At 43.9% G+C, this 27,022-nt stretch overlaps 1 protein-coding gene across 3 annotated transcripts in view; it reads left to right on the forward strand.

Moving 5' to 3' along the window:
• IQGAP1 (IQ motif containing GTPase activating protein 1) overlaps positions 1–27,022 on the forward strand; it is a 73,082-nt gene that overhangs the window by 29,686 nt on the left and 16,374 nt on the right. For 2 of the 3 annotated variants that reach the window (XM_078600141.1, XM_078600142.1), the window contains exons 7-24: positions 3,936–4,049; positions 5,590–5,768; positions 7,448–7,538; positions 8,923–9,086; positions 9,597–9,684; positions 10,750–10,913; positions 13,439–13,599; positions 15,513–15,637; positions 16,533–16,696; positions 17,943–18,033; positions 19,395–19,562; positions 20,816–20,958; positions 21,487–21,657; positions 22,091–22,174; positions 22,874–22,945; positions 23,422–23,491; positions 24,333–24,541; positions 25,598–25,750. In XM_078600141.1, the coding sequence (XP_078456267.1) occupies positions 3,936–4,049; positions 5,590–5,768; positions 7,448–7,538; positions 8,923–9,086; positions 9,597–9,684; positions 10,750–10,913; positions 13,439–13,599; positions 15,513–15,637; positions 16,533–16,696; positions 17,943–18,033; positions 19,395–19,562; positions 20,816–20,958; positions 21,487–21,657; positions 22,091–22,174; positions 22,874–22,945; positions 23,422–23,491; positions 24,333–24,541; positions 25,598–25,750 (2,411 nt within the window). Of the gene's footprint in view, positions 1–3,935; positions 4,050–5,589; positions 5,769–7,447; positions 7,539–8,174; positions 8,194–8,922; positions 9,087–9,596; positions 9,685–10,749; positions 10,914–13,438; positions 13,600–15,512; positions 15,638–16,532; positions 16,697–17,942; positions 18,034–19,394; positions 19,563–20,815; positions 20,959–21,486; positions 21,658–22,090; positions 22,175–22,873; positions 22,946–23,421; positions 23,492–24,332; positions 24,542–25,597; positions 25,751–27,022 lie in introns of those variants that run through there. The other variant, XM_078600143.1, reaches the window with a different exon arrangement.

Raw genomic sequence — 27,022 nt, forward strand, 5'->3', positions numbered from 1 at the left:
AGATATAATAACGGTGTTCACAACAATCATCTTTGCGTAACTGAACCGATTAACACTTTAAAATAATAGGTTTCTGTAATGAGGCTCTTTGTATAAATAGATTGTTTTCTGAGAAATTGTAACTGCTCATAGATTTAGAATATTTACGTATCACGAACACGTGCAGAGTTTCACTGCAAGGAATTCAAACACAAAGTACTTTGTCGTGGGTCAACAGACATATTTACTTAAACGTGATCCATTGTATTCACCAAATTGCTCATTGTGTGTCTTTGGCACATTTATCTCCACGGGTGGGGAGTAAACATGAAGAGAACTACAGTATTTCAATGATAAAAGCATCACATTGATGAAAACAATCGTGTGAATATTGGATGTATATGCACCCCATCTTATGTAATGGGTGACGCCAAGTCAGTGTTTCCCTGCTCACAATAAGCCAAGGAGCAGACTTGTTTTTTCTTCGTGGTCTCGAGTTGTGGAAATTCCGCATTCCCATGGCTGACGTCATTTCATAGGACAACCACGTGACAAGTTGATAAATAATCGTATATTAGAGTTACTAGCAGGAACCCGCGGAACTATTGCGGTAAAAGGATGGCCAATATGTTGTATGTTTAAACATCACTCCCTCTACTGCACCTCACCAATGTCTCGTAGTTATTTGTCGTGTAATTGGTGCTATTATATAATTCGGTGAATGCGTATAACCAATAATTTTAACGAGTGCGAGTTAGCATTGGTATAAACAAAATACTTTGATGTGGCTACCCCGACCTGACCCCCCTGTACAGTAGTGCAGAGGCTTTATTTAGTCTGGAGTGTCAAAGGGCATGATGTGTTGCTCTGGGCGCCTATTGACAAAAAGCATTTGCAAGTGCAGCTGATCGTTTTTTTTTCTGGATGGGATCTGCTCAATCCTGCTGTAACCGGGTTCAGCCCTGCCCAGGATACACCGTGCCTTTCATGTTACCTCTGCTAAGTCATCACTGGCTGGCTTCTGGGTGTCCTTGATCCGGGTCTAATCTGAGCTAGGCTCTTTATTGCTGAGGTGTTAGGCAATTGAAATAAAACGTTAGTTATTCAATCCAAGCAAAACATACTTTTCCTACACCATTTTATGTATGTAATGTGCTTGTACGTAGCCTATGTGTGTGTCTACAGCATAGATACATCGATGCACATGTAACGGAGAAGACATTTGTACAGCTGGCAAACGTTCATATTAAATATTAATTACAGTATTTTTATATTGTGGAGTTACGAATGACAAACAACAAGCGCATAATAAAGGAATTAACTAAAACGTGTAACACTCTCCCCAAGCCTAGCTCTGTGCAAAGGTATCAATACGAGCAGTAGAAAATAGTTACCTATTCACAAATGTACTGCAGCTGTGGCAAAAGCTCATTGTGGCTCACGGCCCACAAAAGCGACAATCTGTAAGTCTGTAATGCCGGTGACATCACCGTTTGCTGCCCCACATAGATACACGTCTGGAGTTAAGCCTGGTTAGACTCAAGGAAGGAATTAAGTTAGACAGAGCCGCACTCCCCTCCCACACCCATGGCTACTACCACCCACACATACTGGGGGTGGGGGGGGGCTTCCTGCCACAGTAAAAGCACTGGGTGTATGAATGTTACTTAGTCACTGGCAATTTACCATTAATAGAATGACGGTTGCAAGGGCTAAGCAGTTGGCTTGGGACATTTTATTTTATTTCGTTGTCAAATTGGATTGTTGAATTACTAACATTCAGCAGTGGGGGGGGGGGGGTGTGAAAATACATTTCGATTAAATTGTGCATGAGGACAACTTAACATTTTTACTCCTGAGTTGAATTTTTTTTTAGTGTTTTGAGCCTTTAAAACACATGTTCATACAATTTTAATGCAGCTGTTGAGGCACATCCATTGTCTCATCTTGTTATGAACAGATAACACAGTTGTGCTCACAGCTTCTTTTTCATCGACATGTTTTAATACATTCATTCATATTTTACTCCTACTGCTTACACTAGTTTCTAACATGATTTATAATTTGTACAGTACTGTACTTTAGGAATACAGTACTTATTGAATTCTTCATACACCACTTTGAAAACACTCTGAATGCACTTACTGCAACAACTTGACTTCTCTATGGAGACATAAACTCCAAAGTTGCCCGATTTCCCAATGCTGTTTGTTTTTTTACTGGTATACAGTACGTGACATTAATGCATCAACCCAGCCTTGGGTAGCGATCGTAAATGTATAGAGCTTTGAGCTCGACAAGGACAACAGGATTGGTGGTGTTGGATTTAAAATTATTTGAACGATACCTTCAGTGGACTAATTATGTATTGAACTACAAACATCTCATTGATAAAACATACAGCTATTGTCACGAGCATTTTTTTTTATACACGGAATTGTTGATAGTTCTTCAATTAAAATTGTACATTGTCACATTATAGTTCTGCTCATTTGAACAAAAATTGGAATTCCCATTTGGGTCACGTGATGAGATGAACACGCTTTCAGAATTCTCAGTCTGCAGGTTAATACATTACTAAGTAATCAGCTCTGGACGATGGCAAACTAATCCCAAGTGTCACTTCAAGAGGCTAGCCACCCAACACTCGAGATTGCACTTCTTCATACCTTTCAGGAAGAGTTTCCACTGCATGCCAGTAAACCAATAAAAACCTTTAATACCCGCAGCTGAAATGCACGAAATAAAGTGAACGACATTTTACGCGATTGGTATTTTTCACGCGCTCATTTGTGACTGGGCTGAGACCGTGGGCTCGCTACACCTGAAATCACGGTGTGAACATGAGTGCCATTCAGAATTTGAACCCAACGTCTTGGGTAGTCACCCGGTCATCTGTCTTTTTTCAAAGTCTATAATGGACAGCCTGTTTATTTACTAACATTCGTGTGTCGCATTGTAATTGGGTATGCGAAAATGACAGCTTTGACGTGGCGAGACAGGTGACATTTACACTTGCATGGTGGTTGCACTGGATGTGCGTGCTTGTCTTCAGATGAGCACACGCGCAATTTCCACAATCTGGCAGCAGCTGATAATGTCATGTGACACGTGCATGAGTTACCCAGCTTAGTTTGGCTCGAGCCAGTTTGGACCCGGAATTGTGAGGTGTCACTCCTTCTTGCCATTTTATTTTCTATGCAGTCTGTAGACACATGTTACTGTGAGACTGGTCTAAAATTACAAATAAAATGTTTTAAAAGCAAGTATTCGAAAAGAGAATGCCTTTATTATGCACAAATTATAGCCTTACAAATCCCATCCCACAACAAATTTCTGTTTTAATACACTTAAAATTCGTTTTCATATGTTAGTTTTTCAGTTGTTGTTGCTGTGTTCTTAGTGTGAAGCTGGCTATTGTAAGAATCAGTATTTACATCGCATTGTTCTAAAATATCATTGAAAGGGTATATCTTTGGCATTATTTGAAAGACTTTGTATTCGGATGATGACTGATCATATCGTCCTCATTGCCATGATCAATCCACTGCTGGATGAGAAGACCCCTCTAAGCCATCGCCATCCCTCACTGTCCCGTGAATGAATGAACAAGTCATCCAGCACCTGGACACAATCTCATCGCTCCATCTCCACGGTGGACATCCTCTTGGATGTATTTTCCTTCTTTGACTGTCACTCAACATTTAGTCTCCCTCACTGGCTCTCATCACTTCTAAGCGATATGTCCTGCACAAGCCCACTTGATCAGATATCGCATATCATAAAAACTCGTCTGAATGCCTCATAACAAACGTGTATATTGTATATAATCGGTGGACATTTCAAGCAATGGCCCAAATTTCAATTGAGCATTTATATGGTTGTGTGTGTGCGCGCGTGCGCGTGTGTGTAATTTCAGAGCTCTGTGCTCATGGCCATGACCGTTGTGTTCACAGAGGAGGAGATCAACAACATGCGCAAGGAGCTGGAAAAGTACGGCATTCAAATGCCGGCATTCAGCAAGATCGGCGGAATCCTGGCCAACGAGCTGTCTGTGGACGAGGCTGCACGTGCGTATCTCCCTCCACTGGCACAGTTGCATTTCAGAAGTCTTTGCAAATGTATTTTGTTCTATGTCGAGTTTTGTTATTCAGAGTGTTCGTTTGTCAGTTATGTTTCTTTTTTAATGCTGGGCAGTTGTGCATTTAATCCTTTCAGTTTTCATTTATTTTCAGTCAGTGGTTATGGAAATCACTGCTTTTGCAGTGACTCACCCACTAAATACTGCCAAATGCCAACGTGCACATTATCAGTCTGGCAATCCAGACTATTTTTCGGAGCCCTCCGTTGTGTTAGGGTGATGACTACGAGATTAAGAACTTGCAAGGAGGTGAACGCATACAAGCACTTCCAAAGATACACTTCGTCAGCGTGTAACAAATGAGCAATGGCGCTCTCTGTGGTTAATGGGGGCATTGCATGTGCGTTAATTGCGCTGCACGTATCCATTTCATTTCAAATGAAAGAAACATGTTTTTGTGAATAATCTCCCCATCCATATTTTCAGCAGTGTGGTAGGCTGTGCATTATTGGTTTATGGATTCTATAGTTTTTTTTATGCGAGTTGTGCTTGGATAGATGGACACAATCTTTCCTAAGCATAGTAATACGTAGCTTACCGGTTCCCTTAAAATTGTCTACTGATGCATTTGTAAAATCCAAATGAGAATAGAAATACAGAAAAAGCCATGAATTTGTGCCATGCTTAAAAATAAAAAAAACGTGTACATACACAATATGCCCACGCAATTATTCAGATTGAATGCAAATGTATAACGTGTTAGTTAGTTCATCATTATGGGACCTTCTTTGCCAGTACCAAAATATGATAATAGGTTTTCCCCTTTATTCTGACAACAAAGCAGGTGTTGAGATGTTAAAACACCAAACTGAAACCTTTTACAAAGAATCATGTCTGCATTAACCAACCGCAATACTTGTGGTCAGAATGAAAACAAAAAACATACTCTGATAATATATGCATTGTCTTTTCAACGGATTGGTCCATACCAGAGCTTTATTTTGAGCCTAGTCTCAAACGGTGTTGGACCAGAGGACACCAAAAGGCGTACAGCACAAAGCCAAGTAATATCAGAGTAATGAGAGCTTGGGGTGAGCAGCTACATCATGGGACCTCCTTTGCCTTAGACCAGAGGATGCCAAAATAAAGCTGTCTGGTGTGGACCAATCAGTTTCAAAGACAATGCATTTATTATCAGAGTAGGTTTTTTGTTTTGCATTCTGACCACAAGTATTGTGGTTAATGCAGACATGATTCCTTGTCAAAGGTTTCAGTTTGGTGTTTTAACATCTCAACACCTGATTTGTTGCCAGAAAAAAGGGAAAACCTATTCTTGTGTTCGTTCATCGGTAATCTTGTAAATATACTGAATATCAGACTTTATGATGGTAGACATTTGCTGAGCGCAGTTTAGATCGCTCGTCCCCGCAACCCAGTTGCTGGAATATAATACACGACTGAACATTTGCTCAGCACATGTTGTTCATACACGGACACGCACAAATGGTGCGTCTGGTGTCTGCTTGCAGTGCACGCGGCCGTGATTGCCATTAACGAGGCGATCGATCATGGCGTGGCCAAGGAGACCATGGTGGCACTGCGCAACCCCAATGCCATGCTGGTTAACCTGAACGAGCCGCTGTCACCGGTCTACCAGGAGACGCTGTTGCACGCCAAGCTGGACAAGGCCACCAACGCCCGCAATAAGGTGATGCGCTGCTCTTGCCCCCTTTTCGTCTTCCCGTTTCCATGAGGGTTTAAGCCATCAGTGCTGTCAACCTGCACGGTTCGCCCACTTGTTAATAGCCTCTGTTCAATGAGAGTGGTACTATGATGGCTTACCCTACACTTAGGGAAAATGTTCTGCGACCTAACACACTTTATGGCGTCAACCTTTTTTTTGTGGTTTGAAAAACTTTTGAAAAGTGAAAATGTTTTGACAACGTACATGTCACATTGTTGATATAAGAATCGCTTAGTAATTACAGAGACGCAATAGCGGTTCACATCCAGTGTTAATGAGGAAATAAAATTAGAGGTAATGGAGAGTGGGGGAAGAAGGAAAGGGAAGGAGTGAAAGAGTAACAATCTTGTATCCTGTAACCTGTTAACCTGTTGCTGAGGTTCAGTGCCACTATGTAGTAAAACAAACGCTGTTTTGATTTATCAAATCATATTTTAAGTAGGCAGTGACCCCCTTTACAGTTCTTGTATTGTTTAGCTTTAACAAATGACTTTGCATGGATTGAGAACCAAGGCCTTGTCCACGTTATTCAGTGTGAGGCAGCAACAGCTTCTGCATGCAATGTGTGTGACATCACTTCCTGTATTTACTGGTACAGTTGGTACAGACAAATGGGGTTTACATAACTAAATCAACAATATGTAACAGGGATGGTCAAATTGGCAGCTTGAGAGCTGCATGTGGCTCCTGTGCATTTCAAGTGTAGCTCAATAGGGATGTGGTCATTTTTTTACTTTTCAACATAAATTTAGTTGTAGATGCCCACAGCATGCTGAAAAAACGAATGTGTAATGTGCGTATGTTCACGCCGGACATAGCCAACCGTGCTAATTGGAGGTGCGGGGGAAGGACAACACACTAAATAAAACGCAGTTCTAAAGAAATGCATTTTCAATATATAATGAGTTTTCAATGTAGATTATAAAGTTTGAGTTTTCATTTTTAGTGTCCCTATGATACACGTGACATTTTGACGAAAAATTAAAAATGGTACGGTAATTATCTATGACCATGATAGGGTAGGCATTTGTATAGGAATTGATAGCTGTCTTGTTGGCAGAGAGGTAGTCATATGACCAGGTTTCTTGCATGCTTGCAAACTGCTTTTGACAAAACCCATCCGGTGCGATGTGTGCAATTGAACGCAACGCTCACCATATAGGTGATGTCACATCCATGTTGCATGCACTGAATTTCTGTATAGGACTGCTTTATGGTCACAATGCCTTGAGGAAAAATTAAAGATGTTGTGGCTTGTAGTTTTGGTTTCAGCAGGCCAGCATCCAGGCCACAAATGAACATATACGACAGATTATATTCCGCGAGTGTAGAATGTAATTCCAACTCACATGCTTTTTTCTCCATTGGTTCAATCAACTAAGGGATTGTGAATGTGAAAAAGCCCAATGTATATCATCAAGTTATTGAGGAACTTTACTTTCGCAATTTTTGCAACATAAATGACAGCAAATGCAAATTTTTAATGAAGAAAATCGTGAGTGATTGTTCAACAGCTCTCCATTTGAGGTTATAAGATAATTGGTATTTTGGCAAATCAGACCACCTAATTGGTCAATCAAAATACTGCACTTATAAATCCGCTACTTAACTTATTAATGATGCTATTAATAATTGGTTTGCAGTCGATGTCGGATTCCTCCAGCAAAGAGAGAGATGTATACGAGGAACTGCTGACTCAGGCCGAAATCCAGGGCAACATCAACAAAGTCAACAGTGAGTAGATAACTTCAAGGTTCACGCACGGGATGTGTAGTAACTCCTTCATCTAACAAACAAGATGCTGTATATAGACATGGTAAGTGCCTTCTTGGGTATAAAAAAAACAAGTGTACAAACATTGAAACGTATCCAAGTGAACTGACAATGATTGGAATCAGAATATCGAGTGATACTGAACGAATCCGATTGGCTATGAGCGCTTTTTCACAGATGTCCAGTCGGGGCACAGGGTCAGAACGTTACAGCAGAACGTGAGGGCGAAAAATGGCTCCATGGACATAGCACGTGGTTAGATTATACCAACGCACCTAATACATGCTGGCCTTGTGCGGCGGGGTGAAGAAAATTGCAGTGGATTATTCCATCGTGAGTTAAACAGAACCAAGCTAATGTTTTACAGCTGCGGCGTCGTGTTACTACAACGCCGCCGTGCTAGACTGTGAACGGAAAGGTCGGTCAGAAATCTGGTCCGTGCTGGTCTGGCTGCAGGCATCTGCTGTGCCGATGGCGAGCGGTGTGTCTGCACAGGCATACGCGCACACCTGTGGTGCATTGTTTACTGCCACGATGTGCCGATAGGTGTGTGTTTTTGTAATAAGCTCACGTGGGAAGCACTCTATAAAACTCTGAGTGAAACGAATTACTGCGGGTAAGCAAAAGTTTACGCATTCTCTAAGGGGAGCAGTAGGTGGCTCTATCCATCGCACAGATTAACGATGCTTTTACATCTTGGGAGACGAATGATAATTTATTTTGATGGTTAATATTGTCACATTTCTTGGTTGACAGAGTTCTCTCTTTGTATTGTGACCGTCTTTTGTTGGGTTTCTTGTGGGGTTCGCGTTGACCTTGGTGGTGGCGTGTGCCTGATAACACAGGCAGCCATTTCTCCATTAACGCTCATCGCTAAAGTTAGTTGGCTTTAACTTGCGGGATACATTTTCATCTGTAAAGATACAATTTACTTTCAAAATCTTGTACGTTTCCATTGTCATCTGCTTACAAGTTATTGAGACAGGTGGTTAAATATGCATTCATCGTGATTGCTTTTCGTGTGTGTTGTCAAAGCTGATGTGCACCTTGTTGTTCTGCCTAAGCAGAAGGACTATAATTAGATTACTCTCACTTTCACTGGTGCTGCTGTGCGACTGTTGCGCCATCGTGTACGTGGCCGATTCGAGCACCCACATGCGAGTGTGCGCAGATTTCCTCTACAACGCAATAGACTTATTAAGTTACTTTGTTACACATTTATTGCGTGCATTCATCCGAGGGAGCAGCGGTGGCGGCGTCGTGAGACAAGTCACTGTTGTTGACGACCACTCCCTTGCTCCCCGTGTCCTTCTGCACGTACGCACTCGCGCGCGCGACTCTTCAGTGCAAGCCGCTTTGGAGCAGGTGGACGAAGCCTTGGAGAAGCGAGACGAGGAAGCCATGATCCTGGCGCTCAAACTGCAGGCACTGGCCCTCACTGGGGTCCAGTCCCAGAACTCGCCCTGGTACCTGGAGCAGCTGAGCAGTGATCGTCAGCTGAAAGGGCAGGTGCGTGCCGGTTTTCCCGTGCACTTTCGCCAGCGCGTCTTGTTAAAACGTTCTATTCCAGTTGTTTTGGTGGCGGCAGCAGCACTTCCTGTTGTTGCCGAAATGTTTTGTTTCTTGCGTGGGAGTTTGACAAACAGATTATGCATTCTGCATCAAAGTGACCATTAGATTGTTGTCCTTCCCCGCAAATCCGATAAGCACGGTAAGCTACGTACGGTGCGAAAGAAGTTCAACATACATACAAATTACTTATCCATTTTACCCAGGTTTGATTGATGCCTTCTTCCGAATGTATTTGGATCTAAAAGGATTTGCCCTTTTAATTGCTTTAAAGGTCGTGTTTAACCAAAACGCCGAATGCTGTAACGGTGCATGTTCCAAGTGAACGTAAAAATTACGTGTTTAAAGTTGGTTGTACAAACAGAACGAAATTATTGCGGCATTATATTTGCAACAGCAGCTGTGTTAAAACTGTTTTAATTCGTAATCATATTTGCCACCTGATTGCAGGAGTCGGGTTCTTTCGAACCCCTGAGCAAGGATGAGCTGCAATCTGGAGTCAGAATTGCCAATGAGGAGTCATCTCGCCACAAGCAAAGTGAGTCCCTCTCCCAACCTTCCTGTTCCACTTGGCATTGGAATAGCACGAGCGTGTAATCCATTATCTGTATGTATCTTACATTTTATGTGGCGAACCTTTGACGCTTCACGTGGCCTCAGACCGAGTACCCTCAGGCCTTTGCTATTAGCGCCGTGGTGACGTCACTACCTCTTAGTGGCTAATGGGTGTTGTGGTTGGTCTTGACTTTTTATTCCTTCCCGTTGTTAGAGAGACCTGTGTTTTTTCCCCCGTGCATGTGTGCAAGTGCATTTAGACATGATGGGTAGGAGGGACCTGGCAGTGCACACTACATCCAGTGTGTTTGCTGCCGAGAATTGCTCATTAGTCATTTGCATCAGTGTTTATCTGTACCACACGTGTGAGAAAACTTAACATTCTAGTGCAGTATGTAAAAAAAACACAAATGCTGGGAGACAGCTGTCTTGAGTATTTTTAATATCCTCCAAACCTCCTCGTTTGCTCTTTGCAAGTTTACCAAGAATCCTTTCGAATGGAAAAAAGTACTAAGACCCCAGAGATCCAATCCCAGCCATGGATACCATTGGTGGGAAAATGGTGTCTGCTCCTGTTCTGGACCTCCACTAGGTTGACTCCAGCATAATTGCGAACCTTGTGTGGCATATAAAGCATGAGCAGTGCAGGGAAGGCAAGAGCCAACTTCGTGTGGTCCTGACCCCACACCCCATCCCGTCATCTACTGAACCTTAACAGTTGGTCATTCGTATTGTTGCCCTGGAGACCGGGAGATCGATGTTCGGTCGCCACGTCGATTGCATTCATGGTGAATTGTCACTTAACAGAGGGGGCCACGTGAAGGCTGCCATCATCCACTCCCATCTCGGCGAGTCACTCCACTGCTCCTGATGGGGTTATCTGGCTTGACCACTTGAATGTGAAATTGTAGTTGTTGCTCTGCATCTACATCAGCCTTATGAATGAAGAACAAGTTGCTTGCTTAACAGTACTTGCACCAACGATCTATGAAGCTTAACGGGGAGTGGGGATCTTCGTGTTTGTGTGTTTATGTGCTGCACTCTGCAGAGCTGAAGGCCATATCTCACTGCAACGAGGTGATCCGGCGAGGCGTGGCGGCCGACACCGTCGTCGCGCTCATGCAGTCGGAGGCACAGCTGCCCGACGTGCATCCCTTTGCCGCCGACCTCTACCAGAGCGAGCTGGCCGCGCTGCAGACACAGAGCCCCTCCGTGAGCAGGACGCACGCACCGCCACAGCACAGCCATCCCCGGATGGCCGTGCAGGACACGCACCTCAAAGTACAGCGATCCCTACGGTGGTGGCGAGAAAGGAGCCACGCTGGCTACATGTTAACTTCCAAGCCCGGTATACAGGAGGCTGTGGGTTCAATCACGACCCTGACGCCTGTATATTTGGAGCTTGCGGTGTCTGTCCCCGTGGTCGTGTGGATTTGTCCTCGGGTCCTCCGGTTTTTCCTTAAATATTTAGGAACATGCGTTTTGAGTATCTGGCTGCTGTATATGTCTTCATGAAGCCACTTCATTGAGCTATCATTTGTGGCCAAGTCGCTTCTGAAAAAGAGCTATTCATTGGGCCTTACCTGTTAAAATAAAAAAATTGTTTGGTTTAAAAATAGTTTACGTTTCGCCAGGAATTACATCTAGCATAATCAGGCGACAGCCTGATAATTCAAAACGTCGTACAGGAATTGTCAGTGTTGTGAATATACTCTCCAGCACACCGGTGTGCTGTACTAGTAACGAGTTTGCATCTTTTGTTTACGTGACGAACCTTACGAATTGGCTGTTGTTAGGTGGTGGCGGGTTTAGCGACATTTATATTTCCACGATCGAACCCAAAATCCTCTGATGGATTCGAGGAAAAGAGGACATTCTTGAGCTTCTACTCAAAGGGGGGCAGAGACCGGGGGAGACAGACGGATGAGGGGTGGGGGTTCTTGAAAGTTCAGTCGTCTTAAAGTTCAAGGGAGCCGATTGTGGCTAAATATTTTAATTACAAATTTGCCTCCACACAGTTGTATTCTTAGGGCAAATAAGGAGCAACAATGCATATCAGTGTCCCCTATTGTACCTCTTGCCTGATCGTGGGGAATAAAGGGATTGATCGAGTGAGATGGCAGTTTGAGCAACGTGTAAGCAACACATGATACCACATGAAAACTGCAGAATCCTGAAGCTCAAGTTGCTGCTTTTGTTGAACAAGAATGTAGTTCAGAAAGCGAGGGCTTTTATGTAATCTGCATTGATGGTTACTGATTAGTTTTGCACTATTCAGACTGCCGTATGACAGTAAACCCTTGTGCGTCTGTGTCAGGGACACATAATAACCCAATTAAGTTTTGGACAGTTTGTGCTTTTGTCATTGTTTCGACCTACATGTGTGAATAATTGCCAAATAATGTTTTCCATCGCGTAAAACTGGAGACAAATGTTCCAGACCCGCATAACCTGACACTCCATGGTGTTCTTTGGGCGCTTACATGTAGGTGAACTAATTAAAATACGGAAACTGTTGAGTGGAAAGCATACTACTGATATAATATGTAACTGAGAATTAACCAATTCACTTGTGTAATTGCGCACATCTTGCCAACAGAGTAATTGATACCAATGCTGTCACTTGCATGTACGTAGTGTTTTTAAAAGATGTCATGAATGTTCGTGGGTAGCTCTGGGAGGTAACACTGTATCAGGAAACTGCACTAGCACTGCTTGACTACTGGGTTCTTGAGTGTAATGAGTTGGTCTTAACGCAGTCAACAATAACTACAACCCACTATATTAGTCTTCAGAGTGATTGGCATGCAACAGATAACCTGTGTAGTGAGTGAGAAGGCGTCCTCCCTAGTATAGATATTAGCCAGTTGATGGGACCTGAGAAGTATACACCTTTATCTAAAATGGGGATAGGCTGTCGATTTTGTAAGAGTTTTGAATTTATTAAATCCTTCTGTGACATGACACTGATAGCTCAATTTGAAAATGTACATGTCAAGTCCTTTTGTCAGTGCACTGCTCAATGAGGGCATCCTTCATGCCTCTTGGGTCATGAGGTTATTTTTGTTACCAAACTTAATTCAACTGGTCAGCCTGGGTTGGTGAAGGGTGGGTAGCATAGACGTTTGAAGCATAGAATTACAAAACAAAGCACCACTCCTCTGCTGCCCACTGCATATCCCCGCACGCATCCATATGACAATTGTCATGGTGATGGTTCATCCAAGCGCCTTCCAGGCCCAAATTCTGCTTATATTTTTCGACCTCACGAGATGGATTTCATTTTAGGAAATTGGAATATAAGCGCGGGGGTGTCACAAATGATAAAACGGCAACCTTGTTTCCTCCCTTAACATTGTAAATGTTCCTTAAAAAATATCCTGAAGCAGAAGATTAGTGCCGGATACAGTCACATTTGCAAACGTGATTTGTAACTTTGATCATTACCTGTTTCTCGGTAGTTAAATGTTAATGTGCCATTTCATTGGACTGTTTTGTTGTTGTTTTTGCTGCCATTCTCAATCTTGATAAATCGGGCGTACATAATGAATTCATGATTTATTTGTATTTAGTGACGTGCTTACCATTTTCTTTATTTTGCACTCCTTTAGTGTGTTTTTGTATTGTTTGCTGTTGTACCTTACTGACCTGCCCATAAGAGGCATCTGTGAATTCCTCTTCCAGTCTAAATAAAAGTTCAGATTCTGACGACGTGTGAATGTGTGCCGCCGGCGCAGGGCGAGCTGGCCCACGAGGAGATGTACGTGGCAGTGGAGATGCTGTCAGCGGTAGCACTCATCAACCAAGCTCTGTCCTCGGGCGACAGGCCAGGCGTGTGGAAAGGCCTCACCAGTCCCGCCGCCGGCCTGGCCAACTTGGAGGATGAAAACACACAGAAGTACTCGCCCGCACTCACCACCTGCGCTCCCCACCCGCGCTCCCCACTTCCCCACTACCTCAACTCCCCATCACGCATGCACCTGATCCCACCCTCCATATGTTGAATTTGTCCAAGGAGTTTTTTTTCTTCTGAGTCACGAAACTGACTCCGATATTGGGTGCTCTTCATAAGCGTCGTTAGTCATTTTGAAAATATCTTGTACATTCGTAAATGCCAGCACCTGAATAATATTGTTGCGCCTCGTGATATGTAGAAGTATGAAACGCATCGTGTATTATTCCAGGACTCCCTTGGATGGAGATATACCAGTGTTCTTCACACATTTTCAGAGGGGGGCCCACTTTCACCGATATGACGTCCGTGTGAGGGCCGCCACACTGCCTACAAGGGGTGTTTTTCAACATTTGTGTTTTGTCGGGGTCCGCACATCAGGGGCCACGCTAAAGGTCCTTGGCTCTCTCGTGCCTTGCAATGAAGAACACTGAGATGTACTCTACTGTGTTACATCTCAATGGGCTCTCATTTATAATTTTTCATATTTCTTTTCAATAATTTGACCATTATGGGGAAGCTGTTTAGATCATGCTTGGCTACATTAAATGTCATGTGTCATGTTTTTAAAGAAGACAAGACTACAGCCGTCCCAATAACTCCATCCGATATAAGTTCAAAATACACGCTTTGTGAATATTACCAGTACAATATTTATTCCACAATATTTATATAGCCTAACCTCTGAAGCAGGGTGTGCTGTTATGTTTATGGCAATAACTAGTTCCCCAGTTCGACGTACTTGAATAGTGTTTTTGTCTTGAAGCATTGAGTCATTGCTCTTTGGCTGTGGGAATTGGCTTGGATGGTGCCCCTCTGACTTAGTTGGATGAAGAATAACGAGGAATTAATGGGGGTTAATTCGCTGATGGATTGCTGCACAGTCGGGGGGGAAAAGCATTTGCCTACTGTGCCTAGAATGGGGGAGGAGTGAAACTGTTGTTAATTATTTACAGGAATTCAAAAGCAAGTTCCAACAGGATAATTAAAGACTGTAGTATTGGTGCAGGTGTATGATTTTAAGTTAATTTACAATAAAAATGTTGAAGCTAGTTAACTCTTGAGAATATATATATCTATCATTAGCTTGGGTTCATCTTCAGAGATGAAAAATGCCCCATTATCATTTGATGATAGAAACACCAGCTTTTTGAAATATATATTTTTGCAAGTCAGAATTGGGTAAATATGTAAGGAAGCAACTGGTGTTTTATAATATTTTTTATTTTGCGTTCCATCATTGCGTATTGACTTAAATTGCAACCTCGGGAGGGAAGTCTGAGAAATTAAACTTTATTAAAGCAGTGATCTAAAATAAGCCTGTGCACATTATTCATGCCGTGTAGTGATGTCATATGATGCGCGAGGCATAATGAATCTGAATGGGAATATTTATTTCACTGGAGGAATCCGATGAGCTGTAAAGCAGAGGTCGCAATCGGGTACCCGATACCTGTACCCTACCCAATACCCGACTACCCGTACCCGGCCGAGTACGGGTACGGGTACCCGTTTGCGACCCTGGTGCGGCCGGGTACGGGTAAGGAATCAAAACCTGTTTGCGACCTCTGCTGTAAAGCTCTTTTTCACAGAGGGTGCACCAAGCCACTGTGGGTGGACCAAGCTGCTGGTCACAATTGAGCTTTTTGCTGTTTATAAATCACACGTTGCATTATTTTTTTAATCCTCATTTCCATCCTGCACACGTATTTTTGGTCTGAGTTTCTCATCGTTTACAGAAAGTGTTAGAGAATTAGTTGAATGTATGGTTTTACTGCCGCTAAGATGTAAGCTATTGTCACGTGAAGATGCGGGGGGCACCCACGCCAGGGTTAAGCGTGTTCTCTGCTGCTGGGCAGGTACATTGACTCGCTGCTCATTCAGAAGACTCAGTCGGCAGCCCAAGGCAAAGAGTTTCTCACGTGGAACGACATCCAGAGCGGCGTGGAGGACGTCAACGGCACCGTGCAGCAGGAGCACGAACGTGAGGCCCCCCCCCCCACACTCGCCTATCCCCCCAGCAGCAGCAGCAGCAACAACGTCCTTGTTGATCAATGCATTTATAGCCCTTATGACATAGTACATATCTAGTCGGTCAGGTGACATTGTCAGTTTAACACGTAGGCTTTCGCGACCAATATCATCCGTAATAGAGGTTTTTTTTGGGTTAGATTGCGTGAATATATAAATGTGTCGTTAAAACCCGCCACCACCTGACACGGCCAACTAGTAAGGGTTGTCACGTAAACAGAACATGGCCTTGCCTCTCCAACACACCGGTGTGCTGTACTAGTGATGAATTGGCATGTTGGCTGTGTCAGATGGTGGCGAGTTTTAATGACACATTTATGTATTTCCACGATATAACCCCAAAAACCTCTTATGGAGGTGACATTGTGGTGAAGTTTTCAACTCACATTTGTAAGGTAGCTAGTTCGAATTCATCGTACATATGGAGTTGATAAAATCGTTAACACTTTGTCAGAGGTAAACAGTGCGTCCCCTGGATAGACTGATCCCTGCATGGAAATGTGGAATTTACAGCACCGTCAAAGGTGCCACTAAACGAGACAACACACCTCCAACGTTGCTTCCGTGAGCAAGGAGACACGTAAACTCTATTTCTGGGCCAAACGTCTGCAAGGAAATAATAATGATATTAATTACGATAGGGTATTGCTTAGGTGTACAACTACACACCTAAAACATTATAAAAAAGTAAATCGCTAAAATCACACTGGCTCAATAAATAAATAGCACAGCCCACCGCCTATGTATGTATGTATGCTGAAAGAAGTTCAACATACGTACGTACGTAAGAAAGAGGTGGTAGCGGTGAAATGCTGATTGGGCTGACTGGAACGTGCATCGCGTGGCAGGGATCGTGGCGATCGGCCTCATCAACGACGCCCTTGACAGCGAGGATCCCCAGAAGACACTGAAGGCGCTGCAACACCCGGCCGCCAAACTGCTTGGCGTGGACCCGTCGCTAGCGCGCCACTACCAAAACGTGCTGCGGCAGGCCAAGGCCAACAAGGCTAAGGTGGGGGACTCGGCGCTGCAGGCCTTGTCTTGTATTATCACCGAGTTTAGTTTTACGAGTGGGCATTGCCGACTGCTGTTCTGGTGTTTGGTTATTGCGCTGGGATATGTCAACACTATGCCAGCCTTGGATGGAGATTGTTTTGACGCAGTGTCTGTCCTTTTAAGTGAGAGGAATCTTGTGAGCTTTTTATGATAACAATTACTGAGTCTATGATCTAGTCACAATATGTTTTGGGGAGGAAGATTTGATGTCACGGACAGGATTCCCAGTCATGTATCATCATGTCTAAATTGAGAGGTATACAGAGAGACCTTGCTGGAGACACACAAGCTCAGCTTAAATGATGCACATGCAGTTAAACTAAACAAACACATTCCAGAAAACATAACATTAATTGAACAAAATATGCTTTCTCACTACCAGTTTTCTTTGAACGTATGTCATTGCACTGTAGAATAACACTTAAACACTTGCAGAGTAAGCTCGATGGAATCCCATTTAGTTCTTCTTGGGCAAAGCTTTAACAAATAGAAGTGGTGGCTGTGAAGCAGCGTATTCAACTCCCATGGTAACATTCTAATTGAATTCGAGAAATGGTGCAGCCGATTAATGGTTATGTGTTCATGTAACAACTAATTCGTTCACTGTGGCCCTGTTGTTTATGTTTCTAATCTTACCGGGAGATCGACGTTTTGACATGCAGTGGACACTTGACGACACTCGTGTTGATGAGCAAGCGCGTAGCACGCAGGCACAGCAACACTTAATAGGAGCTCAGCATTAATCGTGGCTACTGGTCCCCCCCAATGTAAGAGCTGATTGTTTTTGGTACTTTGAGAAAATTGGTTTCCTTTTTGAATTATTTATTGCTGCCTACTAGCATAGGTTGCTGTCAATATTTATTTCAACATTTTAAATAATCAAATTTGGTAGCAGATGGGTCGTGTTGATGACGTAGTAGTCCTTCTGCGAGGATGTATCAGTTTCGAGCAGATTTTTTTTATAAGCTCCCAACGGTATGTATCTGACAAGTCTTCTCCGGAATTTCAACTAAAATAGACGCTTTTTTTGTTTGTTTCAAAATGACATTCTTTTTTTTCATATACATGAGGATTGGTGTCTGCATTCTAGTTTTCAACAGGGACGACAGATACACTGAGATTGTCCTCCTGTTCTGTATTGTGTTAATAATCTAATGCTCATATGTCACAAGTCAGATCCACGTGCGTGTGTTGTGTTTTAGGCAAATGGAGATCCCTCGGCTGTCCTTTGGCTGGAGGAGATTCAAGAAGCAATATACAGGGCCAACAAGCAGAACGAAGAGACTCAGCGTTGTGAGTTGCTTTGTGTGTTCATTCCAAATCCCTAACCCCAGTCCACTGCGTTTGTTTTACTTCTTAAGGTTGCACAGGTCAGGAAAAAAAATCCTAAAGTTCTAATAGCAACCATCATTAAATTTTACTGACTTCTTTGAACACTATGCTTTTACTCCCTCAATCTAGCCCAGATTGGCAGCTAAGTATTTAACAAATGTATCTTAAGAATAATACTTAATGAGATTAAAATAAAATATATTTGGAATTGCTGCTATAATTGGCTTTATGGTTAGTTACTAAAGCAAAGTACAGGTAGCCCTTTATGTATATAGGAAAAGTGTTTTTTTATACACTGGTATTTTTATGAAGCCTTTATCACTCCCCCAGGTCTCCTTTGGAAATAGATTTTTGCCTCAATGGGCTTTCACCTAGTTATAAAGTTCACGCATCTTTGGTTAAAACAGGAGGACTGGATGTGCTACCACCCCATTGGTCCACTTGTTGTTTTACAATATTACTAAAGTTTTCATGGTTGTGCTGTGGAGTTCTCATGTGTGTTTAAGTTGTACATCATGCTGAACAACACACATTGTACAACTTGGTAATGCTGCAGGGAGCTACGCTACTTTCCATTTGGTATGATATTTGAACGCAATGGACCAAGTTTATATCTGTACGTTGAGTTTCGAAAGCCATTGGATGGTATCTTGGATCACAACTTGGATTTTTTTTCCCTCCTGCAATGGCGTGTATTCGGTGGAGATGGGTGATGCGAGTAGTGGATTGCACCTCGCCTTACAAAAAGTGGTCTACCTTGCCTCCACAAGCCACTGAGCGACTGTGTGTGTGCGAGTACCATAGATTGACTGTGTGCGTGAGTTCCATGGTGACTGCGAGTACGATTGAGTAACTGTGTGTCGGAGTAACCATAGTGACTGTGTGTCTGAGGACTGTGACTGTACGAGTACCATAGAGTTACTGTGTGTGTGTGTGTGAGAACCATTGAGTAACTGTGTGTGTGAGAACCATTGAGTGACTGTGTGCGTGAGTTCCATGGTGACTGTGTGAGTACGATTGAGTGACTGTGTGTGTGTGAGTACGATTGAGTGACTGTGTGTGTGAGTACCATTGAGCGACTGTGTGTGTGTGAGTACGATTGAGTGACTGTGTGTGTGTGAGTACCATTGAGCGACTGTGTGTGTGTGAGTACGATTGAGTGACTGTGTGTGTGTGAGTACGATTGAGTGACTGTGTGTGTCTGAGTACGATTGAGTGACTGTGTGTGTCTGAGTACGATTGAGTGACTGTGTGTGTGTGAGTACGATTGAGTGACTGTGCGTGAGAACCATTCAGTGACTGTTTGTGTATCCATCCTCCAGTGGCGGTGGCGGTGGCGGCTATCAACATCGCGGTGGACGAAGGCGATGCATCACAGACGTTTTCTATGTTGCGTTCACAAGACGTGGGTCTGCGTGGCGTCGTGGAGGAATGCAGTGACACCTATCAGTCTGAGCTGTACGATGCCAAGCAGGAGAAGATGGTTCAAGGTGGGGGATTGGCACCTGGCACAGGCGCAGGAAAACCATCTTTCATTTCATCACTTGGATTTGTCATCATGGCAAAGTCGTCTCCAGTTTTAATGTCGACCGTCACTTCCATGCTGATGACCAAAGTAAACTATCCACTCCCACATCCTACCTTGACGAAGTCTCATCTGGAATTGGTTATAACTTTTGCCAAATGTTGCTAAATTTGAGGCACACTTACATGGCAGAAAGCCCACACTCGCACAAGAGTCCAATTTGAGCATGAACTTCCTAAATTCTAACAAGGAGTTGTCATTGATCTCGAGGTCTCTCTCAACCCTACAAGTCCTCATACCGTCAACCGTGTAACATCACTCACATCTTCCATTCCTTTCCCCAGCTGCCGCTGAGACCTTATTCCCTATCTTCGTCACATCCCAACTCGGCTATGCTCCTCCTACGGCCTCCCAGAATGCCTCTTTCCCAAACACCAATTGGTTCAAAATGCTGCTGCCAGACTCTTTACCCGCACCCGTATTTGAGATCAGATCATCCCGACACTTCCATTCCTCCACCGACTCCAAATCTTGGATCTGTTTTCAAATGTGCGATCATCATCTTCATTATCATCTATGGACTTGCTCCTGCTTATCTCTACCCTGTCATCTTATCTTACTCCCCTCTACACATTCTCCGCTCCAGCAACCAAGACTGGGGAGGTCGAGGTCGTGGGTTCGAGCCCGACCCTGATGCCTGTATATTTGGAGTTTGCATGTTTTCCCCATGGTGGCATGGATTTTTCTCCAGGTCCTCCGTTTTTTCCCTCTGCATTTACAAAAATGCTTTTCGAGTATTTAGCTGCTATAAATTTCCACATGATAAGCCACTTCTTTGAGCTACCATTTGTGGCCAGGTTGCTTCTCAAAAAGAGCTTCATAGCTCAGTGGACCTGACTTGGTAAAGGAAATACTTTCTTCTGAAACCTCTCTGTCAAACGTTCCTCAGTCGGGGGTTGCTCTCCTCTGCTGCTCTCGCAGGCTACAACTCCCTTCCGACCGACATCTGTGCTGTGGACTCCCTCGCCCTGTTCAAGTGCACAATCAATAGTTTCCTTTTTTTCCCTCTGGTTATGGCTCTTTCTGTCTATTATAATATAAATCTGCCCATCGTTTCTCTGCTGTGTCTTGAGATGCAGTTGCATTCAGACGTTACATATAAATACAAATTGTATTATAATTGTATTGTGGTTTGCGTGCGATTTTCGTCCCCTGCAGGGGACAATGGGAGCCAGTGGGTTCAGCACCGCACCAGAGAAGGTTTCGACTATTACTTCAACCTCCAGGAGCTTCACGGCACGTGGGAGCAGCCCAAGGGATTTGTGCAGAACAACACGCAGCTGAACCGTGAAGACATCCAGGTGCCGTAGCCTGTGCCGTCCTTATGACTTTGTTGAACCTGGAGGCCAGGAAATCGTGTTGGCAAGTGTTCTTGAGCCTCGATGCTGACATCCTTTATTCGCTAGCTAATCAATCAGTTATGGCTGGCATATATTGACAACAAATAAAAGTAGGCAAACAAATTGCCCCATGCATAATAACACTTCGTTCAATACCATGGCAAAATGTCTCGGGACATTTTCAGGAGATCTTTGGCTTTTGTGGTCATACGTTATTGTGAACTATTACCATCTTGTCCACATTCACCACCGACCACCTCACCGCTTTGCAAATTCTTGTCAGAAGCTACAGATAAGTGACGGTAACATCTTGTTACTGCTGTCTGTGGGTAAAATTCACTCAACTCCGCTTAAATGTTTTTTTACAAAAGCTAATTCAACGTGACACCAGGCTGACATTCTGTCATTGCTTCCCCTCGGTAATGCCTTAACGGCCCCGGCTGGTGCGCATGTGTCCGCATCCCACCCTCCCTCCCCCCCCCACCCCAGAACTCGGTCAGCCAAGTGACGGCAGCGTACAACCGCGAGCAGATGTGGCTGGCTCACGAGCCAACCATCGTGAAGCTGCAGGCGCAATGCCGCGGGTTCCTCGCGCGCCGCAGTTTCCAAGCCAAGCGGGACTTCTTCCAAGAGCAGGTCCCGGCCATCACCAAGATACAGGTACGGCACGGCGCGCTGACTTCCATACACACGCTCGTGCGCCACTCCGGACTGCCAGATTTACCATGATTCGGCTTTGCTTCGTTGCAGATTAACTGCACGACTGTCGTAAAACGTGGTGGAAATTATTTTCCACCATTGTAATCGTCACATACTTCCTTAATCAACTTCATCATAATAAGCCATGATCTATCCACTGCTGAATGATGGTTTCTCAAAGCGGTCGCCATCTCTTATAGCCTTGTGATGCAACAATGCGCTAACACCTGAAAATGAGCTGCTGTCATTGGTTGGCATGACTATATAAGATATATAGTCATGCCAACCAAGAAGATGAATCCCTGCAGTCACGAAAGCTTTAAATCGAAACTACAGAGTGGTATTGACAAAGGGGCTTTGTTTAAACATGTACTGTCCCTTGGATGTCTTGCAGGCTACCTGGAGGGGGTTCAAGCAGAAAAAAGCTTATCAAAACCGACTGAAAGAATTGCACAGTGATGTCCCGTCTGTTGTCAAGGTAACCTGTTGATTTGTTTTCCAGCATTTCCTAAATTCCCAAAATAATGCATCTTCGTAGTGAGGTTCAATCGCATATGGGGGGACTACGAGGAGGGTCATTTATGGTCTCTGTTTAAGCTGGACGACCTCAGGCCCGTGTCACAAGCAGGGCCAGGTCGCATGAAGCGACTTAAGTGAACGTATCCATTCGCTGCCTCTCTAAATGGATGTAAATGATTCGGGGACATGTTTTGAATTGAGGAGTTTAGTGCAACCCGGCCGAGGTAACTTTGATGAAAAAAAAAACGCGGGGAAATTAGACAAAGTTGGGACAAAAGAGCCAAGGACGCTGCAGTGGCCAGCTCCGCTCGATGCTGCTACCGCATATTACGCTGAGGTTAAATTGTAAATCACGCAGAAATGTATTACACAAATTGCGGGAATCGTAGTATTTTGATTTATTGACATTTTATCTCATGATGATCGCAGGTTTATGTCTTGTAAATTTCTATATTTTTCAAACGGTCGTCTGATTTAAAGTTAATGTGTCATCGAGCATAAGGTTGTAATACTTAAACCACAGCGGCAGTTAGTAATTTTCTGCAATAGAATGAGAATTATAACTCAGAATGCAAAGACGCCAGCTGCTCGGGAATTCCAACAGATTACCGAAGAGCGTAGGTCATAAGTGGTGATCGTTGTGATATTTTTACTGCAGCTGCAGTCCTTGGTACGCATGTGGAGGGATCGCAAGAAGTACCAGGAGAGGAAGAAGTACTACCGGGACAATGTAAGTTTTTTTTGTTCTTCACGACAACTGTAGACGCATCATTTCCCATAGCGCATTTATATTAGAACTGTCAACAAATACACTGAAACTTCTCTGGACTTTGGGACAATAACTTTTTTGCTGTCATGTTCACTCTTTTTGGGCGGTATTTAAGACTGTTGAGAAAAAATATTTTTTGTCGTAAATTAAAAGTGGCGGCCAATACTGAAATATTATCGCTTGTTCTGGACAGACATTGCATACATTTTTTTTAAAAAGGAAGACTTTCTCGCTCTATTTAAAGACTGGCCAAGGTGTCCATCCGCTGTAGTCTTTGTTCAGCAATCATGATCCATGCATAGTTCCATACTGAAACTTGTCTTTCTTTTAAAAGCCATTTCTGTCGACACGGTGAAATGTGTAAATGTGCAATGGTCGCAACTGCGTTTATACCGTGAGCATTAATCAATGCACACTTCTCTCTTTTCTGCCTGAAGATGGAGTCCATTGTCAAGATCCAAGCCTTTTTGAGGGCAAACAAGGCCAGAGAGGATTACAGGACACTGAGTAAGTGACTAACCAGCAAGGCTGTGTTTAATGGTGCATGCACATGGGGTTGTAGTTTACAGCATTTGCTTGTCGAGGGTACAGGGCTTTGTGGGTGTCAAATGTTTACACGCGTCAGTGATGTGTGAATTTGCAACATGTTGCTATGGGTATGGAAAGTTGTGTGTGTGTGCACATGCATATACAGCTTTATCTGTGGTGAGTAGTTATGGATAGTGGTTAAAAAACATTACCACACCATGAGAGTGGTGCAGGGAAGCCTTCATCCAACTGTGGATTCACAAGGGGGCTGCAAATGTTGATACTTTTTTTTCACATGTAAAACTTAGTGGTCAGCACTCTGTGCTATGATCTACATTACCAGGGGTTTTCCCTGCCATAAACATCAGTGGCATTGGCATCTGAATCTGGTCTTCAGAAAGTTTGTTATTACTGTGTGTGAAAATCAGCACCCGGGAACTATAAAGGTAGCTTTGCATGATGTTTGTTATACGACACCCCCAGTGTGCCATGTTGGCCTTAATTGGAATAGTCTCATGTACAATCTGGCTTGGTCCCATCCTCAGCTTTCACAGACCTGATTGGCCTCGGGGTTCTTTTTTTTCCCTATTATTATTTTACCAGGTAAGGCCCACTGAGCTATATAGCTCTTTTTCAGAAATGACCTGGTTCTCAGATGATAGCGCAACGAAGTGGCATATCATGTAGCAATTTAGAGCAGCCAAATACTCTAAACCAGGCCTGAACCATGGCGTGACGTCACCACTATATAATGATTTCTGCGTGCAACAACACCTCACAAAGGAACCTTTCCATCCCCCGATGCTCTGTGTGTGCGCAGTCAGCGCGGAGGACGCACCGGTCAACGTGGTGCGCAAGTTCGTGCACCTCCTGGAGCAGAACGACCTGGACTTTCACGAGGAGCTGGAGGTGATGCGTTGCCGCGAGGAGGTGATGACCAACATCCGCTCGAACCAGCAGCTGGAGCAGGACCTCAACACGATGGACATCAAGATTGGGCTGCTCGTCAAGAACCGAATTACTCTCGAGGTGATTTCTCCCCCACTCATTAAATCGGGTCCCTTTTTTTTAGTGAGCCATCGGGGCGAGAGCCGATGTCATGGCTTTTAATAGATGTGTGAGCTGTTTGTAATGCAGTCTTAGCCGTACTCGCTTGTTGAATCTTCAGCTCTCAGTAGCATTGATCTCAGATTTCCTGGGTATGTTGTGCAGTGTGCAAACCACAGCACCACCTCTCCCCACATATATACAAAGATCCCCTTTATAGCCTTAACAGACTGTAGGGGCAAGTGCTGTTAGCGATCACCTATAAAGGCCGGCACGACACACGAGGGGGTGGGTGGTCAACACCACGCCCGGCCGCCTTTGTCTCCCCAGTGGCGATGTTTACACACCACACCAGGTACTCATTTGAGGCTGAGTCGACCTATGGCAGGCCCAGGACCGGTTCAGATAATCGTCAATGGGTGTTGGCCGTGAGCGGGAATCGAACTCGGGTCGCCAGGATCGTAGCGCAGCTTGCTAACCCGCTACATTGCCATATATACACACACATACAGAGACACATGGTAATTTGTTTGTTATCTTAGGGCAGATTATATGGGTTGCAGATTAACAGTGTTTGCAGAGAAGTAAGATCAACAATCTTTCAGTGTGCAGCTGATTCTATTATTAGCTGCTACATACTTTATGAGTCTGACTCGGCACCCACGTGAACATAAAACAAGTGAAGACATATTTTTACATTTCTTGAAAAACGGATAGTACACACAGATCTCCCGTGTAGTCATAAAATATAGCAGCAGTGCAGTGATTCTTGCATTGACAGCGACGTCTTTAATATTTTATTGGAAATCTCTTTCATGTCTGTCTTCTTACGAATCTCAGGCAGTTAGGACGAAGAATACACATATATACGGAAATTAATATCAGGAGAAATTGCCAATCAAAATGTTTCTTATGGTGTTCATTTCCCTTGGTGGGGTCCTGAGTCATTGGTGGAAATTCCACATTCCCATGGCAAAGACTACGTTATATGTGTGAGGCAAGTGAGGCTGAGGTGTGTGTGGCTCTCTTCTTCTGCAGGACGTGGTGTCGCACAGCACCAAACTGAAGAAAAAGAACAAGGAGCAGGTGGCGGGCATGATGGTGGCAGACAAGCAGAAGGGCCTCAAGTCGCTGAGCAAAGAGAAGCGGCAGAAGCTGGAGGCCTACCAACACCTCTTCTACCTCCTGCAGGTGTGTGCACCCATCCAACTCTGACACAGCTCTCAAGTAGTGACTAATCCCATGTCTGCATTTCCCATAAATATGCTCAATTTCTCTTGAAATGCAAGTTTCCTTGTCAAGGCGCCCCTTCCCCCCTCCAACCCAGCTTAAATATACACTGCCAAGCCTGGTGGTGCCCATTCAGACGCTGTCTTTCCGACAGACCTGTTCTTCACCTGAGGACGGCTGCTTGCGTTGTGGCCGAAACGTCGTGAGAATTATTTTATTATGTTTTATTTGTATTATTTTATTATTTCCCTTCTACGTGACTTTACCGAAAGAACCAAGAAGAGTTCTCACAAGCAATGTGTGTGTGTGGGCTCATGGCCAACAACGGTGACGAATATCTGAACCAGTCCTGCACCTCCCGTAGGTCTACTCGGCCTCAAATGAGTACCTAGTGTGGTATGTAAACATCGTCACTTGAGAGACAAAGGCAGCCGGGCGTGGTGCTGGCCACCCATGCCCTCGTGTGCCATGCCGGCCTTCGTAGGTGCTCGCTATAACAGCACTTGTCCCAACAGTCTATTTAGCCTATACAGGAGATCTTTGTCTTTGGTGTGTAATTGTGACGGTGGCCTACATATTGCGTGCATTTGATTAACTAATATTCCTGTGCACGTGCAATTGATTGAATGCGCTCCATAGCTTGCAGAAAAGTTTCCTTTATCCCCCGCTTATAAATCAGTTTTCTCATGTTGCACACTTAAATGAAATGTTATTTACTACAGAATATTTCAATTGTATGTGAGTTGTTGATCTTAGTGCATATACAATATTCGAATGTTTCTATCATTAAATGTCAATGTGTGCTTGTATCCCATAGTGTGTGCATGTTTTGTTCCCTGCAGTATTAGTACATTAAAAACAAAATCTAACCTACACAATTTAAATGAGAATAAATGCAACCACATCGTGATGATGAGAAGGTGGCTTAGGCTAGAATGCCGAGACAATTCTGGGTTTGCTTATGGCCAGCTGCCTGTGATTAAACCAAGCGTGGCGAGTTGATGATCTTAGCCTGGTCAACAATGACTCTACAAAAACACTCCTATACAGTATTACATTAGGTTTTGTGCTTGATGGTTAAATTCCAGCTCTTGGGTGACAATCTCATTGCAGAGCATATGGGAAAGTGCACCCCCTCCTGTGTAAATGATAACTAGGCCACTGGAACATATTTTTTCGGAGAATTTCTGTATACAAATTTTTCCTACAGACTCTTGATTAACACAGAGGGGC

Source organism: Lampetra planeri, chromosome 13 (genome assembly GCF_965212315.1).
Source record: "Lampetra planeri chromosome 13, kcLamPlan1.2.h2, whole genome shotgun sequence".
In the NCBI taxonomy this organism is placed as follows: domain Eukaryota; kingdom Metazoa; phylum Chordata; class Hyperoartia; order Petromyzontiformes; family Petromyzontidae; genus Lampetra; species Lampetra planeri.